Source organism: Gnatocerus cornutus, chromosome 2 (genome assembly GCF_029298725.1).
Source record: "Gnatocerus cornutus isolate USDA-ARS CGAHR chromosome 2, icGnaCorn1.1, whole genome shotgun sequence".
NCBI classification, from domain to species: domain Eukaryota; kingdom Metazoa; phylum Arthropoda; class Insecta; order Coleoptera; family Tenebrionidae; genus Gnatocerus; species Gnatocerus cornutus.
The window spans coordinates 12837486-12862478 of record NC_142234.1 but is presented as its reverse complement, the minus strand read 5'-3'; the positions used below and the strand labels follow the sequence as shown (position 1 = coordinate 12862478).

The following is a 24993-nucleotide window of genomic DNA, read 5'->3' as shown; positions in this document are numbered from 1 at the left end:
CGCCAGTTTGCTTTCAGTCAACCCTTAGAGCTCTGGGGTGAATAAATCCGGTCCGAATAGTGCTTATAGCCAAAAAATTTTGCAACACTGCCACAATGGCGTCGATTGTCTGTTGTCTTCTTATGCACGTCAGACACAAGGATTGAGGTTGTAAATGTGTCACCAAATCGCGATTTTCCGGAGTTAAAACCATGTTATCTTCACACGAGTTTGATTCCGGGTGCGAAATGCTCAAGGACTGTTAGTTTTTCTCGTCTTTTCTGTTGTTATTATGATCTGTAGATTTCGGTAAGCAATTTGACTGTGATGTATTCGCCTGACAAAATGATGGGGTCCAAAGGACCCACGGGACTTCACGGGCCCATCACTTCGACCGGAGCCTGTTTCGCGGGAAGGTATTCGCCCACTTACCGGAGTCCGGAGCCTATGGCGCGCCGGTGTATGCCGAATCCGTCGGTAAGTTTACATCATTTATTATTAACTCTATTGACACGACTGTTTATATGAATGTATAAGCAAAGTGTGTGTTAAGTAGGATACCAAAATCGTGTAAATAGCGTTATGAACAACAAAACAACTTTCCATTTCGTTACCTTTTATTCTGACTAAGAAAACATCTCAGATCTTCAACACAAAAAGAATCGTACTGGACTCTGCTAATATTTACTCTATTATTACTCTTTTTTCTATTTCTTCTGTCCAAAATTTCGTGATTTATAAATAGATTTAGTGTTTTTGTGAAAGAAATTCTTGTTACATCCCACAACTGAATGGGACAGATGGTATTGTTACAAATTATTCATAAGTAATTACAAGGCGTACATTTTTTAAGTGTAGAGTTGTTGACACTAAATATTTTATTCAAAACATAAAGTCAAGAAACACTTTTCAACAGATATATTTAAAGTATTATTAGTTTTTACGATCCACTTTCAATTATTCATGGCAAATAACTCAACATTTCCAAAAAGTATGTTAAGTAGGTAACAACTATTTTTTTCTTGAATCCAAATGTGAATTAATAAATAATTAAAGTGTTAGAGAACACACATGTATTAAATATACGACTTTACAGAAAAGTGTGTATCTACAGTAGAAAATAATAAATTAAAAATAAAATTTTGCTTTGATTTTAGTTTAACCAATTTTTTTATTGTTCATTCTGAACAAGAAGAATTCGATTGCTTCAAATTTAAAATCTGGTTTTATTTAAATTTTTGTTTGTTTGCCTAACAATTACTACGTTCATGTATAATGTTAACAACAATTAAAGGAATAAAAGTACAAAATAAAACGACGGAATATTTAGATCACTAAGAAATCGATGAGTTTTATTTATTTTTTACCTGATTAATAAATAAGCGGAGTTTATAATTATCTTCAATAATTTTCTTTTAATTACATTCAACAACATTTCCTTGCTAATCTATGCGTAGAAAAATTCTATTTCTCCGACTAGTCCAGTAAAGACTTTACCATACTCGGTCGATTTGTCAAATTTAGAGACAGATTTACAAAATGCCACTTTGACACTATTATTAAACTTCCTATGAAACGAAAAAATCGTACATCAGTAGCACTTTTGTTCAAACCCAATAGCCTCGTTTATCACGAGGCAAAATGAAATTTTTGATTTTACCTTATAAAGGGAATCTACTCTAAAATATGTGAACTTATACAGAAACAATATTGAGCAATGTTTGAACGTTAATTTCGTAATATAAAATACAGTAATTAAACAATTTTCTTTAAATTTAGATGGTACAGGCATGACGTTTAAGTTTGAGCTGCATTTTTTCTGGGTAGGAGTAAACACGTGTTATTTTATACATGCGATACATATTTCTATTTTTAACATATTTCCAACCTTAGCAGTACAATAATTACAGGATAGGAACAAAATCGATCAACTTAAACACATGGAGCTTGAACATCTGTTAAGTTTGTCCAAGTATTTTAGCGACACCATTCTTATTATTTAAGTAAGATCTATAATTTTAAAATTTAGTAACATGGAGCGATCGATGCAAACTGGCTGGAGCTGATGGAGAAAATAGTAAAGTAATTTGACCCAAGTGATGCAAAAACTTGTTAATTTATTACCACCTAAAGAACAATAAAATACTTGAAAGCACTTAAAAAGTTGAAATTTACAATTTAATTCCATTTGAAATAATGCCCCTCTATTGCAAGGAATAGGGAACGGGAGTGAGCACGCACTTAGTGGGGCATAATAAGTTAAAGAAGAAGAGATCGTAAACATGGGGAATTATTCCGATGAGCCTGTTATCTTCACTGTTTATTGGGATTACGTCCTTAATTTATTACGGAGAATTACCCCTCTATCTCATTTAGCATTGTAAGAAGTGTCTCACCGTTAAAAACGCTTTTATCTTTAATTCTAAAGCTCCCAAACATTTTCATTTATTAATGCACAGTTTAAGTTTTATTGAACATCAAATATCGTTGAACTAATCGCACTATTTTAATGTTATTGGCTTCGAAACAAAGACATCTAACCGTTGAGTATCGCTCCTATCGTTAACGTGAGTTTTTACTTTGTCGTGCTATGAGGCAATAACGTCTGACGGCACAACATAGAAACGGAGCTTTTGCAGCACAAGTGGCAAGCTTTCAAACCGCAGATCGACTCAATAAACTTGGAATCGTTTGCTGGGGATCGAACGCACTTCAGTTTATTTTTATTATTGAACTCCACAGCGTCCTGAAAGAAAGAACTGACGTATTGCCGCAACGGTTATTCGCTGTTTTGCAACGTCGGTGATTGATCTGAGCTGTTAATTATTCAAAGCGGCGTTTTTCTATAATTATGAGTCTAAGAGTGGCTTCGAAATGCCGTAAATGATAGAGGGACTGGGTATAAAAATTTGCTTTAATATTGATGAATTCTGAACTGGTCGTTACCCATCGCTCAATTATTCTGCTTATTATTGGATACCATTGTGATTTAATCTAGCGATTATAAACTTTTAAAAGACAGCTAATTTTGTAACTATGACATTTGACATTTACCTTTGAAGACATACTAAATTTAATTCAAAGTCGGTAATTATATAGAGGTTCTATGGTATCGAAATAAATTTGCTGTTTTTCAATTTTTTTCCTCCAGACAACTGGAGTCCACTCTTCCAGTGTTGTTTTGTGTGCACGTCGATTCACACCGACAGAATAAGAAAATTTAATTTCGCTACAATCCGTGGAAATTGAACAGTAAAACGATTTTATTGTTTCGGGTGGATATCTGAAGATTTAGCTAGTCGTAAGAAGTTTGTGACAATGTGAAGAGAACCATGTTTGTCAACATCGCGGTAGGCGATGCATCATTGATGGGCCATCTGAGCGCTGCGATCGTACACTCATGCATTACTTACCAGATCTAGTTAGCACAGCTTCCGGCAGAGCTTTCGCGCCAAAAGCTCAAGTTTATTGTGTTTCCATAACCAAGGGATTTTAAATGCTAAATTAATGAAGCTGACCAATTTGAAATACGATTTTTTCGTTTTCATTCCATAAAAATGAAAAAGCACGAAAGCTTCGAACTTGGCGTTATTGCTCATGTTTAGGGAGCGATAGTTGAAGTAACTACTCAGATAGAATTCACCGGTACTAGTAAATTCACGAGAGAATCCCCAAGGATCAATAAATTGTGGCTAGCAAGAGCCCACTAAAGTTGTTAAATGAATTTATGGCTACTCGACGTCAGACACTGGTCATTACGGAATTTATAGACGGGAATTTATTTTTATACTGACAAATTTAAGTTTATTAAAGTTTAAAAATTGAATCGTTTTGACTGAGACTAAATTTTTTCGCTTTGTAATTACCAACTTTTATGAAATGTGATACTAATTTAAAATCGAAGTTTTATTAAAAGCTCTGTCTAAACTTTGTGAGGCAGGCTTAATCATAACTTACGACTTGATCCAATTATTACAAACTTTCGATGTTTTCTCTCTTAATGACTGTTAATTATTTTTTTCGTAATTAAGTTAAATATTAATATATACGCCTATTTCTCTGACAAGAAATTTCACATCGATTTGATAATTACCACGCGAACTAAGCTAATGACGGTTTTTAAGGGAGAATTATGAAATTAAAGATATATTCATAGAACGGCGTAATGAAACGTTTAAGTGTGTAATTTAATTAATAATTACATGCAACTAAACCCGGTTGATTTCAAATTGTAGAATTTTTTATACCTTATTGACATAAGACCATCAGTTTTAGGATTTAAGTAATAAGTAGGTAAGATAATTAACCACATAACGTAAACACGATCAAATACTACATACATTATAAATTTGAATTATCCTCATCATTTATTAAGAATATAGTTACAAAAACTTAAAGTATTAAATATTCTTAGATCGATACACTTTCAAAGACTTTGATAAAAATACCCACAAAGTACTTTTACTTCTATTTACTTGTTTTAAGTATTTTCAGCAAAACTTAGCTGCAACTTACTTAAAATTTGAGAAGAATTTCCATGCAACTTGAGTACGGTAGAGATAATAAAATAAAACAATAGCGTGAGTAGAACGGATCTAATAGCAGTAGGCCATGAGGGTTTAAGTGACGTATAATCAGGTGGCAGCACTTGTGGCTTTTCCCACGCTGCTCCGGTATTACCAACCTATTATTAATATATTGTTAACGGATGATAATTATTTTCTCCCATGTAGTTATTTTGGTAGACTAATATTAGTGTATTTGCGAAGCGAACATTTCGGTTTATATGATTGTTATTCTTTTTGATTATGGTGAATGTTGGTAGAATCTGTTGCATCAAGTTGCACTAGATTATATTGTGTCTTGCGTTTTAAGAGTGAATTTGCGAAAAAATGTATTTATAAAATGTTTTTTTTTCATTATTTTCAAAAAGATATTGTTGTTAACTTAGCAATATAATTTTTGTCGCAAGAATTGTGATTTTGAGTGGTAAATTTTATGTTGTGACATTTATGGTTAGTTAACTTTAAATGGGTCTAATTTAAAATTTAATGAGTTTACATTTTTTTGCAAATTCGTTCTCTCAATGAAAGACCGATTATGTGATTAACGAGTCTATCGAAAGTTCTGGGAAACCATATATCTAATACACTATTTATTTATAAACTGCTCTGAATTTATTATTTAAAATTGTAAAAAAAATTTGATTGCATTGGAATTTATCTTTATTTATCTCCTTTAATTGGAAAATAACATTTCAAACTCGACTTCAAAGCTTGCGACTATTATTGATACACATTTTTGATTTATCTTCTTGATCAAATATTGTAACATTAAAAAATTACAACTAGAAAAGTATTTAGCCAACTAGAATTGAAATTTCCAATAAAGAACCACCTACAAAGGAAATAACATTTGGTGTACATTTTGTTAGACTTTTTGACAAATATTTAGTTTAAAAACTGAAAGCAAATAAAAAAAAATCCCAAATTTTGTTTGACCTACAGGCTACAAAATATTGATATAAATACGTTTTAAGGACTTTAAGCCAAAACCGCCGTTCTTTTTCCAAAAGAGCATTTTCAGGCCTTGTGATCCAAATTACTATTTCCGATATCAGCAAAAAAAACGCAATAAAATAAACATTGACATAGATAGCTTTGACAGCTATTTTGTATATAAGACGAGGTAAAATTGACAAAATTTGATAACTATTTGACAACTGAAAAAACGTTGACGTTGTATAACTGCATTAGGAAAACCTTATTCTTGTTATTCTGTCTAGATTTATATCAGAATTTGTTATGATAACTCCGTAATTGCATTTTTGTACCCGTGCAATAACATGAATGTGCAAATAACCGATTAATTAAAATAAATGACGCAGAGGTGCAGGGAAATGATACAACAATATTTTTCTGATGACAAATAACGCAAATATCAATCAAGTAAATTCGTGGGAAAGAGAGAGGTACGGTAGGGTGAAGCGAAGACCGCGACTGAAATATGAGTAATTGATAATCGATATAGGACGAGTTGTTCGAGGAGGTGTCATTATACCAACCGTTCAAACATTATTACCCTCCGGTACTAGTCCTATAATAACAGTTCTCTGGACTTTGAGTTTTCAGTTTTGTTCCCTTGTCGTTATTTCTGTAGATATAGACACGGTTGGAATTCGTGAAGTTCGAAGTCTTATCCGAATAATATTGATATTCTGGTGGACATGAACATGTGTTAATAAAATATTATTTTTGCTTTTAACTTGTAATACATGACGTTTATGCACAAGTTTAAAAATATATGAATAAGTCATTGTCGTTTTACAGTTTATGCATGCATGTTTTATTCAATGGATGGTCGTCGGTAATTGTGTTGTACATACATTTTTAAAGAAGCTTTAACAATTAGATAATAGCACGTTTGTGGCTGACGAGTGATGCACTTGAAATTGTATAATGCGCCCACGTCTGTACCAATTTAACAATCATAAATGTACGTATGTATATCCATTATATCGAGAATATTTTATTTTATCTATTGATGCATTTTCTCATTGAAATTCCAAAAAAAATAAACACCCACATTGAGATAGCTTTGCATACAGAATGTTACTGAAATGGTCGAAAAAGTTTATCACATGACAAAATCGCATTTTTTTTAAACTTATTACCAGTTCAAAAAAATTTCAGTACCCTGTATAGATACTTCCTTCTCTTAAATTTTTATTAAGCACTTCTATTTACTCAGATCGCTTTGTTCTTAAAAGTACCTAATTGTTTAATTATACAAACATTTATACTAAACATTTTTATAGGTATAAAGTAATGGTCTCTTTTGTCACAACTTTATAGTTTCTTCCTGGTGTATGACATATCCTGACATAAAATATAGTGAGAGCGGACTATCTATTGCAAGTTGCGGGTGTACGTGTAACCTTATTATTTATTGATGACATCGTTTTTATTCAACACACAGTTCAATAAAAATTAAATGTAGGCTGCTATAATTTGTTCACTGTAGAAACAGGAAGGTAGAATGGGTACGTATTATGCTCATTTTTCATAAGGTCAAAGTTTAATTTCAAAATATGTGGGCTACCAGTTTCATAAAATATTTCAGTAAAACGGAATATTGCAGTGAGACTGCTTTAGTTTATTTTTCCTGCAGTTTTACTTTGCTTTTCATTTTACAAACCTGTTACAAATTAACGATAAATTTGGTTAGGTATATCAAGTTAGTGTTGTTATTCTGAGAGAAGAAAACGTTGTAATAAATGCATGTCTATTATTAGCTTAGACTATCGCATCTGACATTTGACCGACAAACACGAATTTTTCACGTAAATGTGTCGTTGTGTTGTTTATTCAGGTTTATGTAAGACCATATTGGTTGCACTGCACCCTTTTTTACGCATTAAACTATAAATTATATTGATAAAATCGTTAATTTCATTACTATACAGAAAATGTAAGATTAAGTTATATAGACTTTGTTGTCAAGAAATCAACGTTAACTTGATTGCTTTTTCAACAACACCCTTTACCTACTTTACTTACAGTAATTATTTTAAAATTTACGTTTAAATTATACGTATCAACAAGTTTAAGTGCACTTTACAAATTTCTAGTTTTAATCAGTGCATGTTTTAAAATATCCTGTTTTAATGTTAAAAAAATTAATAGATTAAAAACAAACGTTAAACTGTAATTTAAAGTACAAATTATTAGTACACATTTTTAATTAACCCGGCGCAGCCACTATTTTTGTAATTTATCAGAATTTTAAAATTCGTTTAGTTTCAACCAAATTCATTGTTTTTAAAATCTAATATGCGTAATTTACCTACTGTTAAAAGATTAAAATAATAAAAGAAAAAAACCTGTTTCAATTAAGTAATAAACAAATAGAAAAAATGTTTAATAAAGCTTTTTAATCGAATACTAAAATCCAAGTCAAATAAAGTTGAATTTTTAGATCAAATACTAAATTAATTTACGTTGTAACACGTTTCTGGTAAACTTTGGAAGGTTTTTATATCGACTTTTTATATCGACTCAGTTATTAGACTTTAAAATGATTAGCAGTATTTTTCACCTCTGGCAATAGTTTTACAATCCAACATTTAAGTTTTCTGATTAATTAAATTAGGTCCTAAAGTTTTCTTTTTTGTTCTAACTTTTTTTATCACGTATCTAAATGTTTTAATAATATTGGATAAGCTATCTAATAGAAGTAGATACTATTTTCTCTTTTTGGATCGACATTTCAACGCTAGAACCATTTTTTTCTATTTAATTTCCAACTTGTGGTTAGTAGCCGTTGCAACAATTCCGCATAAACATTTTAAATGTTTTTATTTACTTATAGTTTATTTAATATTATTAAAAGCAATTGGTAAATGTCATTTCGTTTTTTTCGTATTTGCAAACTTGTAGTCATAAAAGCGGAAGAAATATCTCCCTCTTGAGATGAGTTTAAGGGGTTAAGCATGTGGTTTGCCTCCACATTAAGTAAAATCATTTGTAGTTACCCAAATGGAGGCTAATAAGATACGTTACGGACTATGAAAGCAGCATTAGAACTTTCGCTAAATTGACTGATTAAATTGTTACTGGAAATTTTGTTCTCATTACCTAAAATATTGGAGTGATGCAGATAATGTCCAGATAAGCAGTTTCAAGCACACACTAATATTTTTGTAATGTAATGTCCGTGTAGCATAAAAATGCCTATACGTACTGTACAGTATCTTATTTCAACAATCGCTGCACTTGTTCGTGTATCTATAATATTATATTTTATCTCTAATTTAATCATGAGATACGGTAAATACTTCACGCATTTTAATCACGAATACAAAACAAAAGCAGTGTCAAATAAAAAAAGAATTTGGGCGGTTCCAAAATTAAATAATGAAATGGTCTCTTAAATAAGCATTGCATTCATTGCACGATGAATATATAAAATGTATGAAAAATATAAATAGTTCATGTCAACACAGTAATTCAAAGCGTTCTATAAAAATCTCTGGTGTGTACATAAAAGATTCATGGTGAGTTCGTTCCAGTGGTAGCGAATAAAAAGAGTATCGTGTCATCGGCGGCATGTCGCGGTCGACCGTAGCGCTACACCACCGACCGGATTATTAACATATGGCCATTATTGTATTAGAGCTAATTACCTGATATTTCATTAGCGTGCGTGTCGCCATCTAGACATTACATCACGCGAATTATTACATAACCTTATTTTTATTGAGCGGATCGCGCGCATTCGCTCCCCTGTTCTTCGTTGACACGGAGTTTTGTTATGGTGCATTATTCATGATTGTAATGAATTCTCCGATTTGTTCACTTTTTTAAAATTACCCATCTTTATTACGTACGTGATTTTATTTCCATGCTATTAGGTCTAATAAATCAATTAAAAAATGCAAAAAATCAAACCACTATAAAAATCACACAATTACTTTACAACACACTTTCAAAGTAATGTGATTTTTAAAATCGAGTACCACTTAATGTGTTCATTTGTACGGACATAAATAAATAAAATTCTTCAAAACAATTGATGAATATTTCATTGGGCAACAACAGGGCAAATGTATCCGGAAACGTGTTTAAAACATACAAAGAGCGCTAATGAATGAAATAGAAGAGGGTGAATAATGAGATCGTTCAGGCATAACATAACCTGACATATGGTTGCATCACCACTATCCAGATTTATATCATCCCCAAAACAGTCACCCCATATGTTTAATAGAACCACCTGTACTATAATAGTGTTAGCAGGTAACCAAACCTAAATCTCTCCCCTTGTATAACAAATAATAACTTATTGATTAGACTTTAATTAGAATTAAAACGCGTGTTTACGCCTGTCAATCAGTGCAAATTTTTTTGCAATATCTGTATGTCCAATGTTATAGTTTTCCTGCTTAAATAATAAATGTTTTATCTGTTAATGAATGGAAAATTCGTGGAACACGGTGAAAAAATGCACTGAAAAATTTAGTCGTGTTTTATATTCCCTGTTCATGCGTGTAAATTAGAGCATGGAATTAACTTTAACGCAATGTAAATTTATAAAAACATCTGAACAAATCCCCGAAAACATAATTATATAAAATGTTGGCTGCCCAAGGTTAATATAATGTAACCAAATATATTTAGCAATTTAAGTATGAGAAAAAATATTGCTCTTGTAATATCTAAATTCCCAAAAGTTTTATTTGGTTTTTGAAAAATCACAGTAAAAGTGTAAATAGGAAAATAAAAGTACCTCTTTAAAAATTGCCAAATAATTACTAAAAATCAAATCAAATTATATTTTTAAAACAATGCCCGAAACATATGAAATGGAAAATTATTATTAACATTAGGTCCACTAGGTAAATATTTGTTAATTATCTCAAATACCAATCTCAACAATTTTATATTATATTACAAATATTCGTTCATATTTTGCAGTTTTGGGAACCAATGATTAGTGAACACAATTCTATATACATACTATGCACAAAACAATGATTATATTTTCACTGGTTTCTTTTTTATTTAGATAAAAGCATTGACCTGATAAAATCTTCAAATGTTAGATATTTTGTATCAAACAATTTTGTATGTAATTTGACACCAGATGGTAAAGGTGTTTTACAAATTAAATTAAAAAAATGATAGAATGATAGTTTGTCTTAAAAGTTATTTTTTTAAATTATGACCTGCCCATTTAGTTACCACCTTCGCCAACTGTCATGTTCCGGGTGTTTGTTTTGCCAACTCTTAGTAACTTTTATGTTTTCTTGATGATCTCACCATTTAGATTTTTCAATGGGTATCTTATACATAAGATTATAGAGGAACAGTAAAATCACCCGAGTTTAAAAATTCTAAATTGTGAACTTTTATGAATATCCTAAAAATAATGTTAATGTAGAAAACAAATAAATAATTTGTATTTTTATCAGGTGGAAATCTGTTGACCAGTTGTTATAAACCTTCAACTAAAAATGTAAATGTATCATGCCATTATCAATAAAGGCAGCACATCAAAAAATGAATTATTTATGTCAGACCTTTAAAAAAACTCGACACAAGCATTTAATCTCACAGAAATCATTTAAAAATTTATTTTTTCCAAATTCCAGCAAGACAACCTTGTGACGGACTTGAAGGTTTTTTCTTCAGACTTCCATGCAAAAGTAAGTTATACTTACTTTCATACTTTATTTTGAGTGTATTTTCAGAATGAATTTATCACATTTACCTGAAAATTACTTATAAAATATCTGAAAATAGACTCTGAATTTTTATCGCTAGAAAGTAAAATGCACTTACTCATCCATTTCCATTTGGATTGCAAATTCTTTTATTTTATTTGTGTAGAATGCTATGTACCAAAATCAAATACACAAATGTATAGCTGCCCAGAATTAAACTAAAATTGATCCGGAACAAAAAATTTAAATCAAATCGCAAGTTTTTTCAATTTTCACAACGGCTTGTTTCTAAATAAATTTAAAATCTCAATATTGTACATTGCTACAGAAAACAAATTGTTTTAACAATGAAAATTATGAAAGATTTCGTCTTGTTTCCTTTAAATATGGTTCTAAAAATATTCCGGTTTTATTTTAATTTTTGGTAAAAATGGTGGATGCGCCGGGCAAATTCCCATTTATAAGGCTATTTAATACATAATATTTAGTTTATACGCAAAAACTTAACGTATTGCAATTTACATTAATCAAAAATGCTCTGTAAACAGATGTTCAGAACTATTTTTAACACTGATCCAAAAATTAAAAAAAAAAGAAAAAAAAAGTTAAGTTTTCTAGTTTGTAGATTCACTAGAAAATTAATGTAACTTTTATTTAATTACACAAATCAACCAATGTATTTATTGTTTCTAAATTTTGTAGACATAATAAAAATCTACGATGAATAATGATTTTACTCAATTATTCCAATAAATTAGACCGCTTACAAGCACATAATAATTTTATCAATATCCAGTATATTATAATAATTATTGTGTATAAATCATCCAACAACAATGTAACTCTTTCCGTGTCGAAGAACTTCAATTTGAAATATTTCCAATAGCGTCTGCGCCCAATTGGTATCATATATCATCAAGAAGCGCGCAACAATAACAAACGGATTTCATAAAAATTTAGATCAAGATATTCAACTGAAATCACAGATAGTAAAACTGTGCCATAAAAGCTCGTCCCGCCCCTTTCGTGCCTCAAGCCAATCATCTAGCAAGCTTTATCGATCGCTACGTCACTTCCTCACCCACTCCGGCCGCCATTTTACCCCTACTACCGTGAAAGCTCGTAACCCCCACTGCCGCGTGTGCTGTACAATATAGATGTTTATACAGATTGAAGCTTTTTTGTCCACGGGAACAGGTGAATATCGACGCTGTTATAAATTGCCTGTTTGGAGTTCCTTTTTGTGAATACCGTTTCATAAAATTGTTCCGTGCACCGATTTTGCCGTATTTGCATTAGGGATATGTGATCGCAATCGGATGTCGAATTTCTGGATGCAGCATTGCTGAAAATTATCCACAAACGAATTTCCTTTTGTCATACCTATAATGCGGAAAACTCAAGTTCTACAGATTATGATTGTGGAAAATGTCTTCAAAAAATAAAAACTTTTGTTGCAACAATGCCAAACATAGAATACTAGAACAAATTGAATTATTTAGCAAAGTACAACTAACAGCAAACGTTTGTGATTATTGTTTTAGTTTGAACAATACTCCAAAGTCCAGCTTAGTGCTTTTCGTCTGTATTTGAACGCAGAAAGTTTTTTTTTCTATTCTTTCTCTTTAACTATTAGATTCACAATACAAAGAAGATAAAAACGAAAGACGATAAGTTAGGGTTGCTACTTTCTTCCAACTATATTTAATTTCATAAAAATCGTCTTTTCTATAGACAATGAGCTTGATGTATGTTTTAAATATAGTTCATAAATAATTTATGACTTTATGTCAATACGTCATCACAGTGCTTTAAGCATAACAATAATAAATAATTGGACACACAATAAACATTCGGTAACCTCAAAATTATTATATTGGTTCTAGGTAATTGTGTTTGATTATTTGTACACATTTAGGATTTGTTTAATATAATACTCTGTACATTTTTGACGTAAGAATAAAATAAAAATAGTATATAAAACCTTTTTTGCACAAATAAATTAATATTTTTGCTGTCATAATTTAAAGAAGCTTTCGATTTTAAGTAGCAAGATAGCGGTTTTTGATCCATTGTACAGGGTCCGCCAACACTAGTGTCCCGGCCCAAAATTGCTATTAATTATAAAGCTACATATAAAAATTATTTTTTTGTACTTGTAGAGGAAACAAAACGCTTCAAATTGAGGTAAATTAGTTTCAATATAGTACTAAAAGTGTGACGCCAAAAAACTACCTTTTTAAAAAATCAAAATTGAAAATAAGTAGCAAACTCAACCTGTTATATTCCTTTTATCGCCAAAAGCACTAAAATGCTATAAAATGTGAATTCAAAGATGCGGTAACGAGATATTTAATAATTTTTAAAAATAGTGTTAATCCTAGTAAAATTTAAGACAATTGCTTCTGAACCGCAAACTGGCTATAGTCTTAAATTTAAATTCACAGACATATAATTTTTTTTAAACGACATTGCAAGATATAAACAATATTTAAAAACTGTGGAAAGTGATTATTTAAGAGATAAAAAAAACAATTAGGTACAAATGCCTTCACGAGCGCACATTCAATTTTCAGTATAAATTTTGTGTTTTTTCTGTCTTCTTTAAAAACGGCCCGTAAAAAACAATTACTTAATTAAAAATATGTTTGTTTGAAGAACTTTAAAATTATCACCACAAATACGAAACTTACTCAATGGAAACATGATACGATCGCTCACCATCTCTTCGAAAGTGTTTATTTTTAAATCTGATTGGCGTAATAATACGTTGAAACATATTATGTAATTACTGGTTTTATTGAATTCTTAATTATCACATAATAAATTTACAAGTGCAACTAATTGACAGCGTTGATTACCTCGTTCTACACGGTACTTTTTATTTTATTATAGTAAAGCATCAAATGCCTATAAAATTTCATAAAAAAAAAATAGAATCTGCGAAATAGACTCACTGCAAATATACAATACAGGCAAAGGTTTAGAAAACTGTGCAGCAAAATTGAAGAATTACCCTATTTTCGTCGTATGAAGCTTTGTAAATCCTTTAAGAAAAAGTTTGACAGAAGTCAAATCAATAGTAGATTACAGCCCGAGGTGGGAAGTCCTCCATTCTTCTCGAGAGAAATATTGTTTACCGAGGCGATAGCCGAGGTAAACTATTTCTCGAGAGACAGGAATGGAACTTCCACCGAGAGTTGTATACGATTTTATTCACAATCATAAATAATAAAATGTCTTAACAGATGAGTTGTGACAATCAAGAAACTTCAATAATTTGACGTTTTGATCAGAATTCCAACCAGACACAAAATTAACTTTGACGATGATTCTGATGCATAATTCCGCACTCCTTGCTGAGCGCACTAATTCTTAAAAAAAATTCGTACCGACCATTGTACAAAATCAGGGTAAAACCTATAGAAAAGAGGTCTTTGTAATTTTTTTCCTTTTTGATTCATTTACAACAAAACGTAAGTAACTTTTGTGCAAATTTAGATGTTTTTTTAATTTATGTCCTCAAAAAGAAGATATTTAGGACTGAAAATTTTTGTAATACTCTGAATTTAAAATAGTCCAAACTCTTAATTCAGCATAGCATAGTTTACCAAACGAAATGTTAATTTTGAACAAACCCCGTGTAACTGTTTCTATAGCAAAACTCCATTTGGTAGTCTATTTGTGAAAAATAAAGGAAAACGACAAGTTTAAACAATGACCTTGGCACGAAAATGATGGGTATTCTTTCGGAGAAGCTCACAGTAGCAAATTAAATTTTATGCATTATAGATTCCTTTACCAACAAGATTTTCTAAGTTATTCATAAAAAAAATAACTATTTGATATTTTTACGGAGTTATTACCTAATCCTTAAACATTGAAATAAACGAATATTAATAAATGTAAAGGTGACTTTAATATCATGAAATCATCAGTGGTAACTGAGTGAATGCAGAACATTTTCTAAGGAAAAAAGCTATACCCTCATATTGTACACGGAAATAGTAAACAAATAAGATTCCTTTCTTATTATGCCCACATTAGTTTTCAAGAAATTATGGTTAAACAAACAAATAAGTATACATTTGACCTGAATTCGAATCCATCATGTCTAGAAAAGAAAAATTAAATAGCTCTTTTCTTTATTTTATTGACTAGTAGATTGTGAAACCGACTTGTTTTAGAGATGTATTCAATTTTTTATTCTATTTTGAATTTAACAGATAAAATAAAACAACAAAAAAATGTGATAAATAAACACTAAAAATTAATACATATGTACTCTGTAAGACTATTACGACTCTTTTTACTGCTTATTCCGAAAATTTTCTCTGGAATAAGCAGGAATAGCTGCAGCTAAATTCATGTAAAAGGAATTAAACTAACTAGTCAAAAATATGTGTACATTGTTGATACTAATATTATATTCATACCTTACATCAACATAGCAGCCACGTGTAGCTGCCATTTAAACAGACAGATTAATATTATACGTCCCCAAGCATTAAAAGTATCATTAGTTTAAGAATTCTATTAAAACTTATTCTAAATTCAAAGCGACCAGTTTAAAAAACACTAAAACTCTTTCTCACTTCAAACGAGCATCATTAATTGAAAAGAAAGTCAATTCGTTATTCCTTCGAAACTAATGGAGTTAAGTTGTAACAAGAATTCTCTCGTTTCATTTCAACAAATTTAACATCAAGTGAAGATTTTCAATGCCTTTCTGCATAATTTTCGCAATTTCATAACAATTAGCACTGTCTTGAAGGCAAGTTTAAAGAGAATTGTTAAGTAACGTAGTAGCCTTTGCTAGTTACATTTTATCGCAACCCCTTATGTTTTAATTGAGGACATGAATCATTAATATGTTTCTCACGTTGTTTTGCTTGACATCATCTCTTCTTGTCTTGATCATTGATCTAAAGAGAAATAAACAGTCTGTAGGATTTTAGTCTTAAAAACGTAAATTGCTCTATGAGTAAGTTCCATCTCTTTAAATTGGAAGATACAAGAATTTAAGAAATATAGTTTTTACCCATTTACAGAGCTCTCGCTGCTCAGTTGATTGAGTTGAACAAGGTTGTAATTTAATAATTTGAATCAAGTGATTACAGGAGTGTTTTCGGCACGTGCTTGTAATTTCTGGTGCGTTGTTGGGGTTAGGGTGCGGGGAAACTTTTACATGCCATATTCACAAGAGATTAATGACACAGTATAGTGATTCTACTTTTATATTTTTGTTTCAGAGTCGGATATTAGAAGATGCCTCCATTATGTGCAACTCGTGGTCGCCGAGACACAATGTAAGTTTTGTATGTATTCCCAGTATATTTATTTATTTATTTATTGTTAAAAGCATAAGCAATCTATCATCAATGATAGGTACAAAATGTATAAGACATAAATCAATAAAAGAACAGAACGCAGTGGATGTAACAGCCTTAGAAGCCGAAAATCTGACTCAACAAGAGTGATAATTGAAAATTTAATTAGCAGTTTATAAATGTTTTGTCAACAATTTTAACACTGATGTTTTCCCAGGTTTAACTAAGAATAACGGTATGAAGCCAGGTAAAAATAAATGAAGAGTTATAGCAAGAAAGACAAGTGATAATCATTGTAATTTCATTTCTGCACGTTGGGGTAGCTGCAGAAGATTTATCATAGGTCTCAACCCATTTAGAGGTTAGGTTGTACACTCCCCATTTATCTCCGCTCCTAGTACAAATTATTCTAATCAGATAATCGTATATACAGCCTGTCAACTCTATGATATCTCTTTCTGTGTCGCCTCCAAATGATTCTGAGAAAATTTTTCTACATTTCAAACGCGTATTAAATAATTGGATATTAGAGAAAATCTACTCTTGTTCCAATAATTATGATTGCTCTATTTCCATAGGTTGTTGTTAATTGATCATTACACGTCATTTCTACCAATACATGTAATATTTTCCGGAAAGGTATAATTTCCGAAGAACCAGTGTATAAATCTGGAATCAATTAGCAAGCCATAACCCGTCACTTAATAAAACTTGGCCGGATGTGGCAGTATTGTACCGGAAACGAGAAGGAAAACTCGTAGAGGGGAACTCGCGAGCCGTTCTCTAACAAGTGGGGCCGGCTTGAATTATAAATGAGTTGTAAGAACTAACTTACGCAGCCCTCTGCTGTTTTTATACTTCCGCGACTCCCTTCCACCCCACGGGCTCAAGCGAATTTCTAAATTTTAAGCTTTATATTTGACGGTAATGCGAAGAGTACGGTTGCTTCACAGACAACTTTCCACATAGGAATCCCTTCTTGGATTATACTTATTGCTCTAATAACAGTCTGCGCTCTAATGGCTCTTGATGGAACGAGTTGCTAACAGCGCTCAATCATTATGCGCGATAATCGAAATTATACCGAATTCATTATATCGACGAAGTGTAATTTACATCAGGTTGTTTTATGCGGTTGCTTATAGACTGGCTATAAGCAACCGCATTAAAATAATTCAAGGCAAATATTTGTACGAAGAGTCATTTTTATCTCATCACGACGAACTTTGGCAATTACGGTAAGGAGAGAACTTCTGCCCTGAACTCAATAAAGTTAACACACAAGCAATAACGGTTCCCGAAAATTATTACCCACCAAAATCAAGGAAGTTACCTAATTAATTATCACTCGCAATAAAACAGTTAACTACCGTAGAAGACTGTTTTATGTTAAACCACTTTAGCAAAGCAAAGCATTGTATTTTACCGACAGTAAACTTCGGCGCAATAGATTTACAGAAATAAAACTCCGGAGCTACATGAAAACTTGATAGTCAGTTTCAGATCCAGAGTCGTGGCTTTTATATGCATGCTCCGTCAGAAAGCATGTCACTTTTGCTGAAAATAAAACGTAAAATTTCACTTATGTTGTCAGGTTATAAGTCACGTGTTGCCAAACAGTTAGTGTTGCCGTGTCAAAACATTAGCGGGGTTTACTAAAATATCTACTGACATTTGAAATGTGAAAAGTTGAGAAAAAAACAAAATAAAAAGCTACAGAAGGTTGGGATAGTAAAGCGGTCTTTACTCAATCAATAATACTGACATTACTAGGAATTTTTGGGGTGTCAGATTCTCATTGTCATTAGACCCTGAAATTCTCCTAGTGTTCTTTCAGACTTTCAAATCCTTAATACAATTTCCTAGATTTTGAGCTTACAGATTGTCTTTTTTTTTACTTCTAAAATTCTTTGATTTTGAAGCATTCGAGCATTTAATACTTTTTAACTAAATTTTAATAATCCCCTAATTTTTTAATTTTTTAATTTAATTTACGGTAAGGTTGAATTATTCCTAATGAATGGTCTTAAGACTGTCCTGTCTATAATTTTTCAAGCCTTCAGTCAATTAATTAAAAGTATCCTTTTCAGATTCTTAAGTTCTTTCATCTTTAGATGGATTATGGATTATAATACAATAAATCTAACAATTGACAATCGATAAAAAGGAAATCTTATTTTGAAATCTGAAAAACCTGAATTTATGGCAAAGTGAAAATCTGAGAACCTAAGACTGCTTAAAAATCTACAAATTTAGAATTTGCTTCTTAAATAATTAAGAACGACAAGAAGAAGCAAAGAAATACATAGAACAAAATTTTTGAAGCAGAAGAAAAAGTCTTTCTTGCCACTTTATGTGACTTTAATTACCAGTTTTATTCGTGTGAAAAGTTTGTTTTTATCGGCCGAAACACAATACAATAATAATTGTAGTGTAAATTACAAAATCTTGAGAGATTTGATATTCCCACAGTCCAGTTCGAATTATTGTGCTCCGGTATTGATTGCATTGATTTAATTTACAAATTACGTGGAAATAAAGAAGCTTTTGAAAGACTGTTATCCTGAACAATTCTTCTTTATTTTATAAAAGATCTTATGAGTCTATAGAACCGTGTCGCATCAACAGGTGAGAATTACGCTAAATAAATCAAACATAGCGCATAGCTTTTGAAAACGACGTGTATAAATTTTTAATGTGTTAAAGAGCAGACGTATCACTTAAGTCCTTTATTTATAAAGCGGGCGTAATTCCTTAACCGGTGCAAAAGTTAGTGAAAAAATCATAAATAATTTACCATATCATTTTATCATAATTCCGACGCATAAATTTTGAAGTAGTCTGGCTTGAGTCGGGTTTACGTAGCTGAGCGCTGGCCTAATTCAATATTTACACCACGATTGCCTGTTGTGTCTTATGCGTGTGGTATTTTTGTGTTTTGTTGTGCTTTAGGCCTGTTCTAACCACACGATGATTACGATAATTTGCTTTTTCAGGGGGACTTATTTTCCGGACTCAACGATGGACTGATAAGCCGTGCCGAAGCTCTCGCTGCTGTTGATATCAAACATCAAAGTACGGGGGGACCTGGGGGACTTCCCCAACTCAAACATGACATGATGTACCATCATAGTATGGGGGCGCCGCCGCCGGTTAGTAGGCCTCATCAGGTACATTACATTTTTCTTCATTTTACAATTATAAGATTAGCGTCGTGACAAGTCACAAGAAAGGTCGCATTTTTTGTCGTTTAATTTATAGGTTAATACACGAAATCGAACAATACTAAATTATTTCTTTGAACATTCTTTTATTTAATTATTCATGTCGTCCTTTTGGTAAGAAACAAACACACCCCCTTTGAAATATCTTGGCATTGATGGCAACTATTGTCTGGCTTTAAACGTATACTTACAAAAACAGGTCATTCGTACAACATTAATTTATTTATTCAGAAACCATCATAATATAGCTCATTTAAATAATTTTAGATACGCACAAAAGTAAGAGAGAAATCAAGAAAAATTTAGGACCTACATTAGGTCAAAAATTATTCATCTCCTTTTCCAAGTCTTTATTTTATTATGCTTCAACTAGTTTACAAATCTAAAACAAAATTATTATTTAACAGGAACTCTAATCCACGTGTATAAAATAATAATTACAAACTACTTGTTGCACGGGCTAATTATTAGGATGCTCATTTGAGTACACAATTTAAAAAAAAAAAAACTTTCAATTTATGATTTATGTCGGCAATAATTTACGTACATTGACTGTAATGAAACTTTAATCGCTCAGGAATTGCAACGTTAGTAAATAAAACGTGAGAACGAATTCATGAATGGAAAGTTTTAATTAGGATTTTTAATTGTCCTTTCCCAGATTTTAAATAAAATAGTGATGGCAAAAACCTGTAACATTTTGAGTTTTTATTTTTAATCACTGCAATTTTTTTTACCGTTTTGTTGTAGACTCTTATAAACCCTTCTACAATGCAGATTTTTAAATTTGAAATTTACGAGTGGACACAATAGTTTTGCTATACAAACTTGAATATTTAATACTTAGCTGGCACGACTTGTACCGAATGCACGATTTTTAAATGACGCAATTTTTAATGAAAAACAAAAAATGGTTTAACACGTCATTTAAAACAAACAAAATTTTAAAGGCAGAGATGCAATCATACATTTCCAGTGTTCAAACATAAAATAAATTTATTTTATACGTTCTATTCTAATTTGATATAAAAAAGTTTAAAAGGCAGAATAGATATGCAATGCGTCAAAAAATTCATCCGCGTTGCCATTAAATTCCATGTATTGTATTGTACCCCGGCAAAATAAATAACGATAAACAAAACGAAATTGTCATGTTTACTACAATATTTTATAGTCATATTCCTCTGCGTCATGATTGCCCATAATTTCATGTGTGCATGCAATAAAAACGACACAGTGTTCAGAATTTTATATATCTTGTTTGCTTTACTTTTTGTGTCATATTTATCATTTTACGTGTTGGTTTTTTACAAAAATAATACTATAACAATGTCATTGTTTAACAGAAGTTTGGCTGAACCCTTTCATGTGGCTTTCGTCCACACAATAATACCAGGGCAAAATTCAATTCCAAAAATGATGATTACATTTTTAAATCCCCCTTTTTACAGAGGACGTTATGATTTTATGCGTGAAGTTTCCTGTAACATTTTTTTATTTATACTGCATCTGACCCATTAAAGGGCGAAAGTATCAACCGACATATGTGGGCCTATATCAGTCCAATTCTCAGAGGTGTGCTAAATTAGATCATGAATTTTTCGGGATTATAGCAAAAAGTTATCTGAGTCTGTATTAACATTTGGGGCGGGTATATCCATATTTACGAGACATTAGTTGTGGATTATACGGATCATTTTTACCCTCTGTAGTAAATGTACGGGGCGCTCGTAAAACGGGATCAGAGGACGTCGTTAACTCGCTTCAAAACGTGATAAGTGTATTTAAAAATTTCGCTCCCGATGAAGCCTGCGTAAAATAAAATATAATTTAATCCCTATCTGTTCATTCACAGCTAAATTGTTAGTAAGTCTTTGTTAAGAAATTGCGTCCAACTTTACCAATCAATATCGTGCGGATCAAAACATCGTCTAATCAGATAGGTCTGTTCCCTGCGCTTACTTTGTGTAAGACAAACAAAAAAAACGTTCAAATAAACTTTCTAATCTAAACCCATTATCTTTCCCAAAAGTCTAAAACAAAGAAACAATGGTAGGCTAAACAAAACAAAACAAATACTTGAAAAACAAATGCTAGTGTATAACATTTTGACAAACGACGGCCGTGTAGTTGGCAAACATACGACAAGTGCGGCCCCAGGCCGCACAAAACATTTCCCGGGGGTGCTGTGTAGGCGACTCCGGATGGGGGCAGCGCAACCCCCCGACCGTGTTCTACACGTCAAATGACCACTTTACACCAATGTGAGGCCTAATGATGAAATATGGGACTGCTGGGACCCGTTGAATCATTGGAATTCTGTACTACAGAGGATGGATGGTCACCAAACGCGCTTATCTATTGTTATGTTGGGCGTTAAATGTAATAAAGTGACTTTTACTGTCGACCTTTACAATATTTTTAAGACGTACGACGCAAAAGTTCATCTTTATACGACTTGCGTTTTTATGGGCACCCATGATGCGCTTTATTATCGATTTTCATCGAAAAATTGACAGTCATGAGGCAACCAGAGGCGAAAAGTGCAAATGACATTCTTTGAAAGATCTAAATTATTATTGTGCACTCAGAATTACCGAATTGATTTCGCCAGTCATACTATTGCAACTATGGGTCACCAACTTGAAATTCTCACAACGCATCTGCAAACTATCATTAAATTGGACATGTTGAAGCTTGTGAATTTCCCTGGAAATGTGGATGAAATCAACTAAAAATCGTTACAATAGTATAGAAACGAATGTAATATAACGTAAACAATTTTTAAATGAATGTAGACACATGTAACTTTGTGCCCACCAAAAAAACGAGCTATCAGCATCGATTATGTTGGGTGTCTAATGTATTTATTTCTATGTGTCTGAGAGCGATTCTGTCCACTGATAATCAATCACATCATGGAAGTGATCACGAATGACGAGCATACATGTTTGATGAGGTGCGTGCTGATTGCTATTGGAACGACGCATAGCTATTGGACGTCGTAATTCTGCGTCGATCTGCCACGTCTATTAACTAAAATGTACTGCAACTATCATTTTTCTACTCACTGATAACCTTCGTGTCAAACAAAATTGGATTAGGTAATATAATCATTGACAACGTAAAGTCTAATCTGAAATGTTAATCAAAGAAATCTAAACGCGCAACATTTGAACTTTGAAAATGTTGTACTGTGACAGGTTTCACTAACCGCGTCCTTTTTTTTTCAGATGGGTCACATGGACGGCCTGGAAATGTTAGATCCTATATCAACGTCGTCGATGACGACCCTAACACCCATGTCCGAAACATCTACCCACATGCACTCATACGGCATGAATCATGTAATGAACCACCATCATCACGGCGGTCCCTTATCGGGCCACAGCGCTCCCGGTCACCATCCAGGTCATCACGGAGGTCATCCCGGCGCCCACCACCCCGCGATGGCGGCAGCAGCGGCGGCCGCGGCGGTCGCTGGCCTACATCCCGACGCCGACACGGATCCTCGTGAATTGGAAGCTTTTGCTGAACGATTCAAACAACGACGGATTAAACTGGGAGTTACTCAAGCCGACGTAGGAAAAGCGCTAGCCAACTTGAAGCTCCCAGGAGTAGGAGCGCTTTCGCAGTCGACGATATGTCGCTTCGAGTCGTTGACGTTGTCACACAACAATATGATAGCTTTAAAGCCGATTCTGCAAGCGTGGTTGGAAGAAGCGGAAGCGCAAGCTAAGAACAAAAGGAGAGATCCGGATGCACCTAGTGTTCTCCCAGCGGGAGAGAAAAAACGCAAAAGAACGTCGATAGCAGCACCGGAGAAGAGGAGTCTAGAGGCGTACTTCGCTGTACAGCCGAGGCCTTCGGGAGAGAAAATCGCGGCGATAGCGGAGAAATTAGATTTGAAGAAGAACGTTGTGAGGGTTTGGTTTTGTAATCAGCGTCAGAAACAGAAGAGGATGAAGTTCGCGGCGCAACACTGACCGGATGTTAATTTCGGGTTTCCTGTGAATTAGTGAACATTCATTAACGGCTGAGTTGCGGACAAGAGAAATTGCTGGAATCCCTGCTTGTGTTCTCTCGGCAATATTCTAGCAAATATGCTCAAAGCACTGTACATATTAGAAGAACACTTCGTACCTTTATGGGCTTTTGGTTAAGGAACAGCTTCAAATATGTATAAATAAACGAAACGAAATTTAACCGTATCTCCTCTTGTTCACACCATTTCTTCGATCCATTACAATCAAGAGAAACTTTCAAACAAGACGATAGAACAAATCCGATGTAGGATCATGACAATATAATACATCCATGACGCTGTTTCCTAATAAAGGCGCCGCTGTAACATACTTCATAGTACAATTTTTATACAAAGTTAATAATTCACGTCACTATCCTCTAGGCTCTAGAACTAAGTCATTGTAAACTGTAAATATTCTAGTCAGTTCGCAGAATATAGTCATTGTATAGTTCAATGGACCATGATAGCACATGACAGTATTAAAAAGAAATTTTATCAGTATTTTGGTCTGAAGTGATATAATTTGTTCGCGTACGAATTATTTAAGTGCAATATATTTTAGGCAATATTATGTATATTTAACGCTGTGTAAATACTTTTGTTAAGTTAAATTTAATAGACTTTGTTCCAATGTAAGCAATAATATAGACATTATGATATCCACGCTCACCCTACAGATGAACTTAAGAATCCTTATTACAGGGTAAAAGAACATATCACAATTTACAACAAAATACCTATTACATATCAATGAAAAGTAAAAATCATTCACTTTGAGTCGTATTTATGTATAAATTATTAATCAGTAATTTTGTTTTGACTAGGAGCAATAATACTACAATACTGTTTGATTTGATGTCCCCACTTTTTTTTATTCTGAATATTTATATGTAAGTACGACTGTTTAATTGCATTTTGTACATAATGAAAAGACATTTGTAAATATAGTCCATTCCAAAGAGTGTTAGAAACTTTTTAAATATATATGATAGTATAAAATTAAATTCAAAGGTTTCGAGACAACTGAACAATTTTTAAATGATACTGTGAATAACCGCTTCCTATATAATTTTATTTTACTCGATTGTATAAATATAGGCCTGAAAATGGTAAAAGTTGTACTTTTTTATTGGTCCTATTGTAAAAACTTTCTATAGTTGAGTCATGTAATAACAGTACAGTCAATAAATCTTGGTGTTACACTAGCAA

At 32.3% G+C, this 24993-nt stretch overlaps 1 protein-coding gene across 4 annotated transcripts; it reads left to right on the top strand.

Annotated features, from left to right (window-relative positions):
- On the top strand, nt 1–24993 carry acj6 (abnormal chemosensory protein 6). Of its 4 annotated transcripts, none has more exons than XM_088030452.1 (5): nt 1–456; nt 11132–11185; nt 16456–16512; nt 19530–19703; nt 22991–24993. In XM_088030452.1, the coding sequence occupies exons 1-5, from the start codon at nt 307–309 to the stop codon at nt 23741–23743; spliced, it is 1188 nt and encodes a 395-aa protein (XP_087886578.1). In that variant the 5' UTR covers nt 1–306; the 3' UTR covers nt 23744–24993. The 4 variants fall into 4 exon arrangements, with proteins under 4 accessions (XP_087886578.1, XP_087886577.1, XP_087886580.1 ...); XM_088030451.1 differs by having other exon boundaries at nt 16456–16521; XM_088030454.1 differs by lacking the exon at nt 11132–11185.

Excerpts from the sequence above, each read along its gene's own strand:
- acj6 (XM_088030451.1), top strand. The coding sequence starts at position 307 with ATGTATTCGCCTGACAAAATGATGGGGTCCAAAGGACCCACGGGACTT. Across the intron at positions 457-11,131 it reads GGTGTATGCCGAATCCGTCG|CAAGACAACCTTGTGACGGA; the intron begins GTAAGTTTACAT and ends TCCAAATTCCAG. Across the intron at positions 11,186-16,455 it reads CTTCAGACTTCCATGCAAAA|AGTCGGATATTAGAAGATGC; the intron begins GTAAGTTATACT and ends TTTTTGTTTCAG.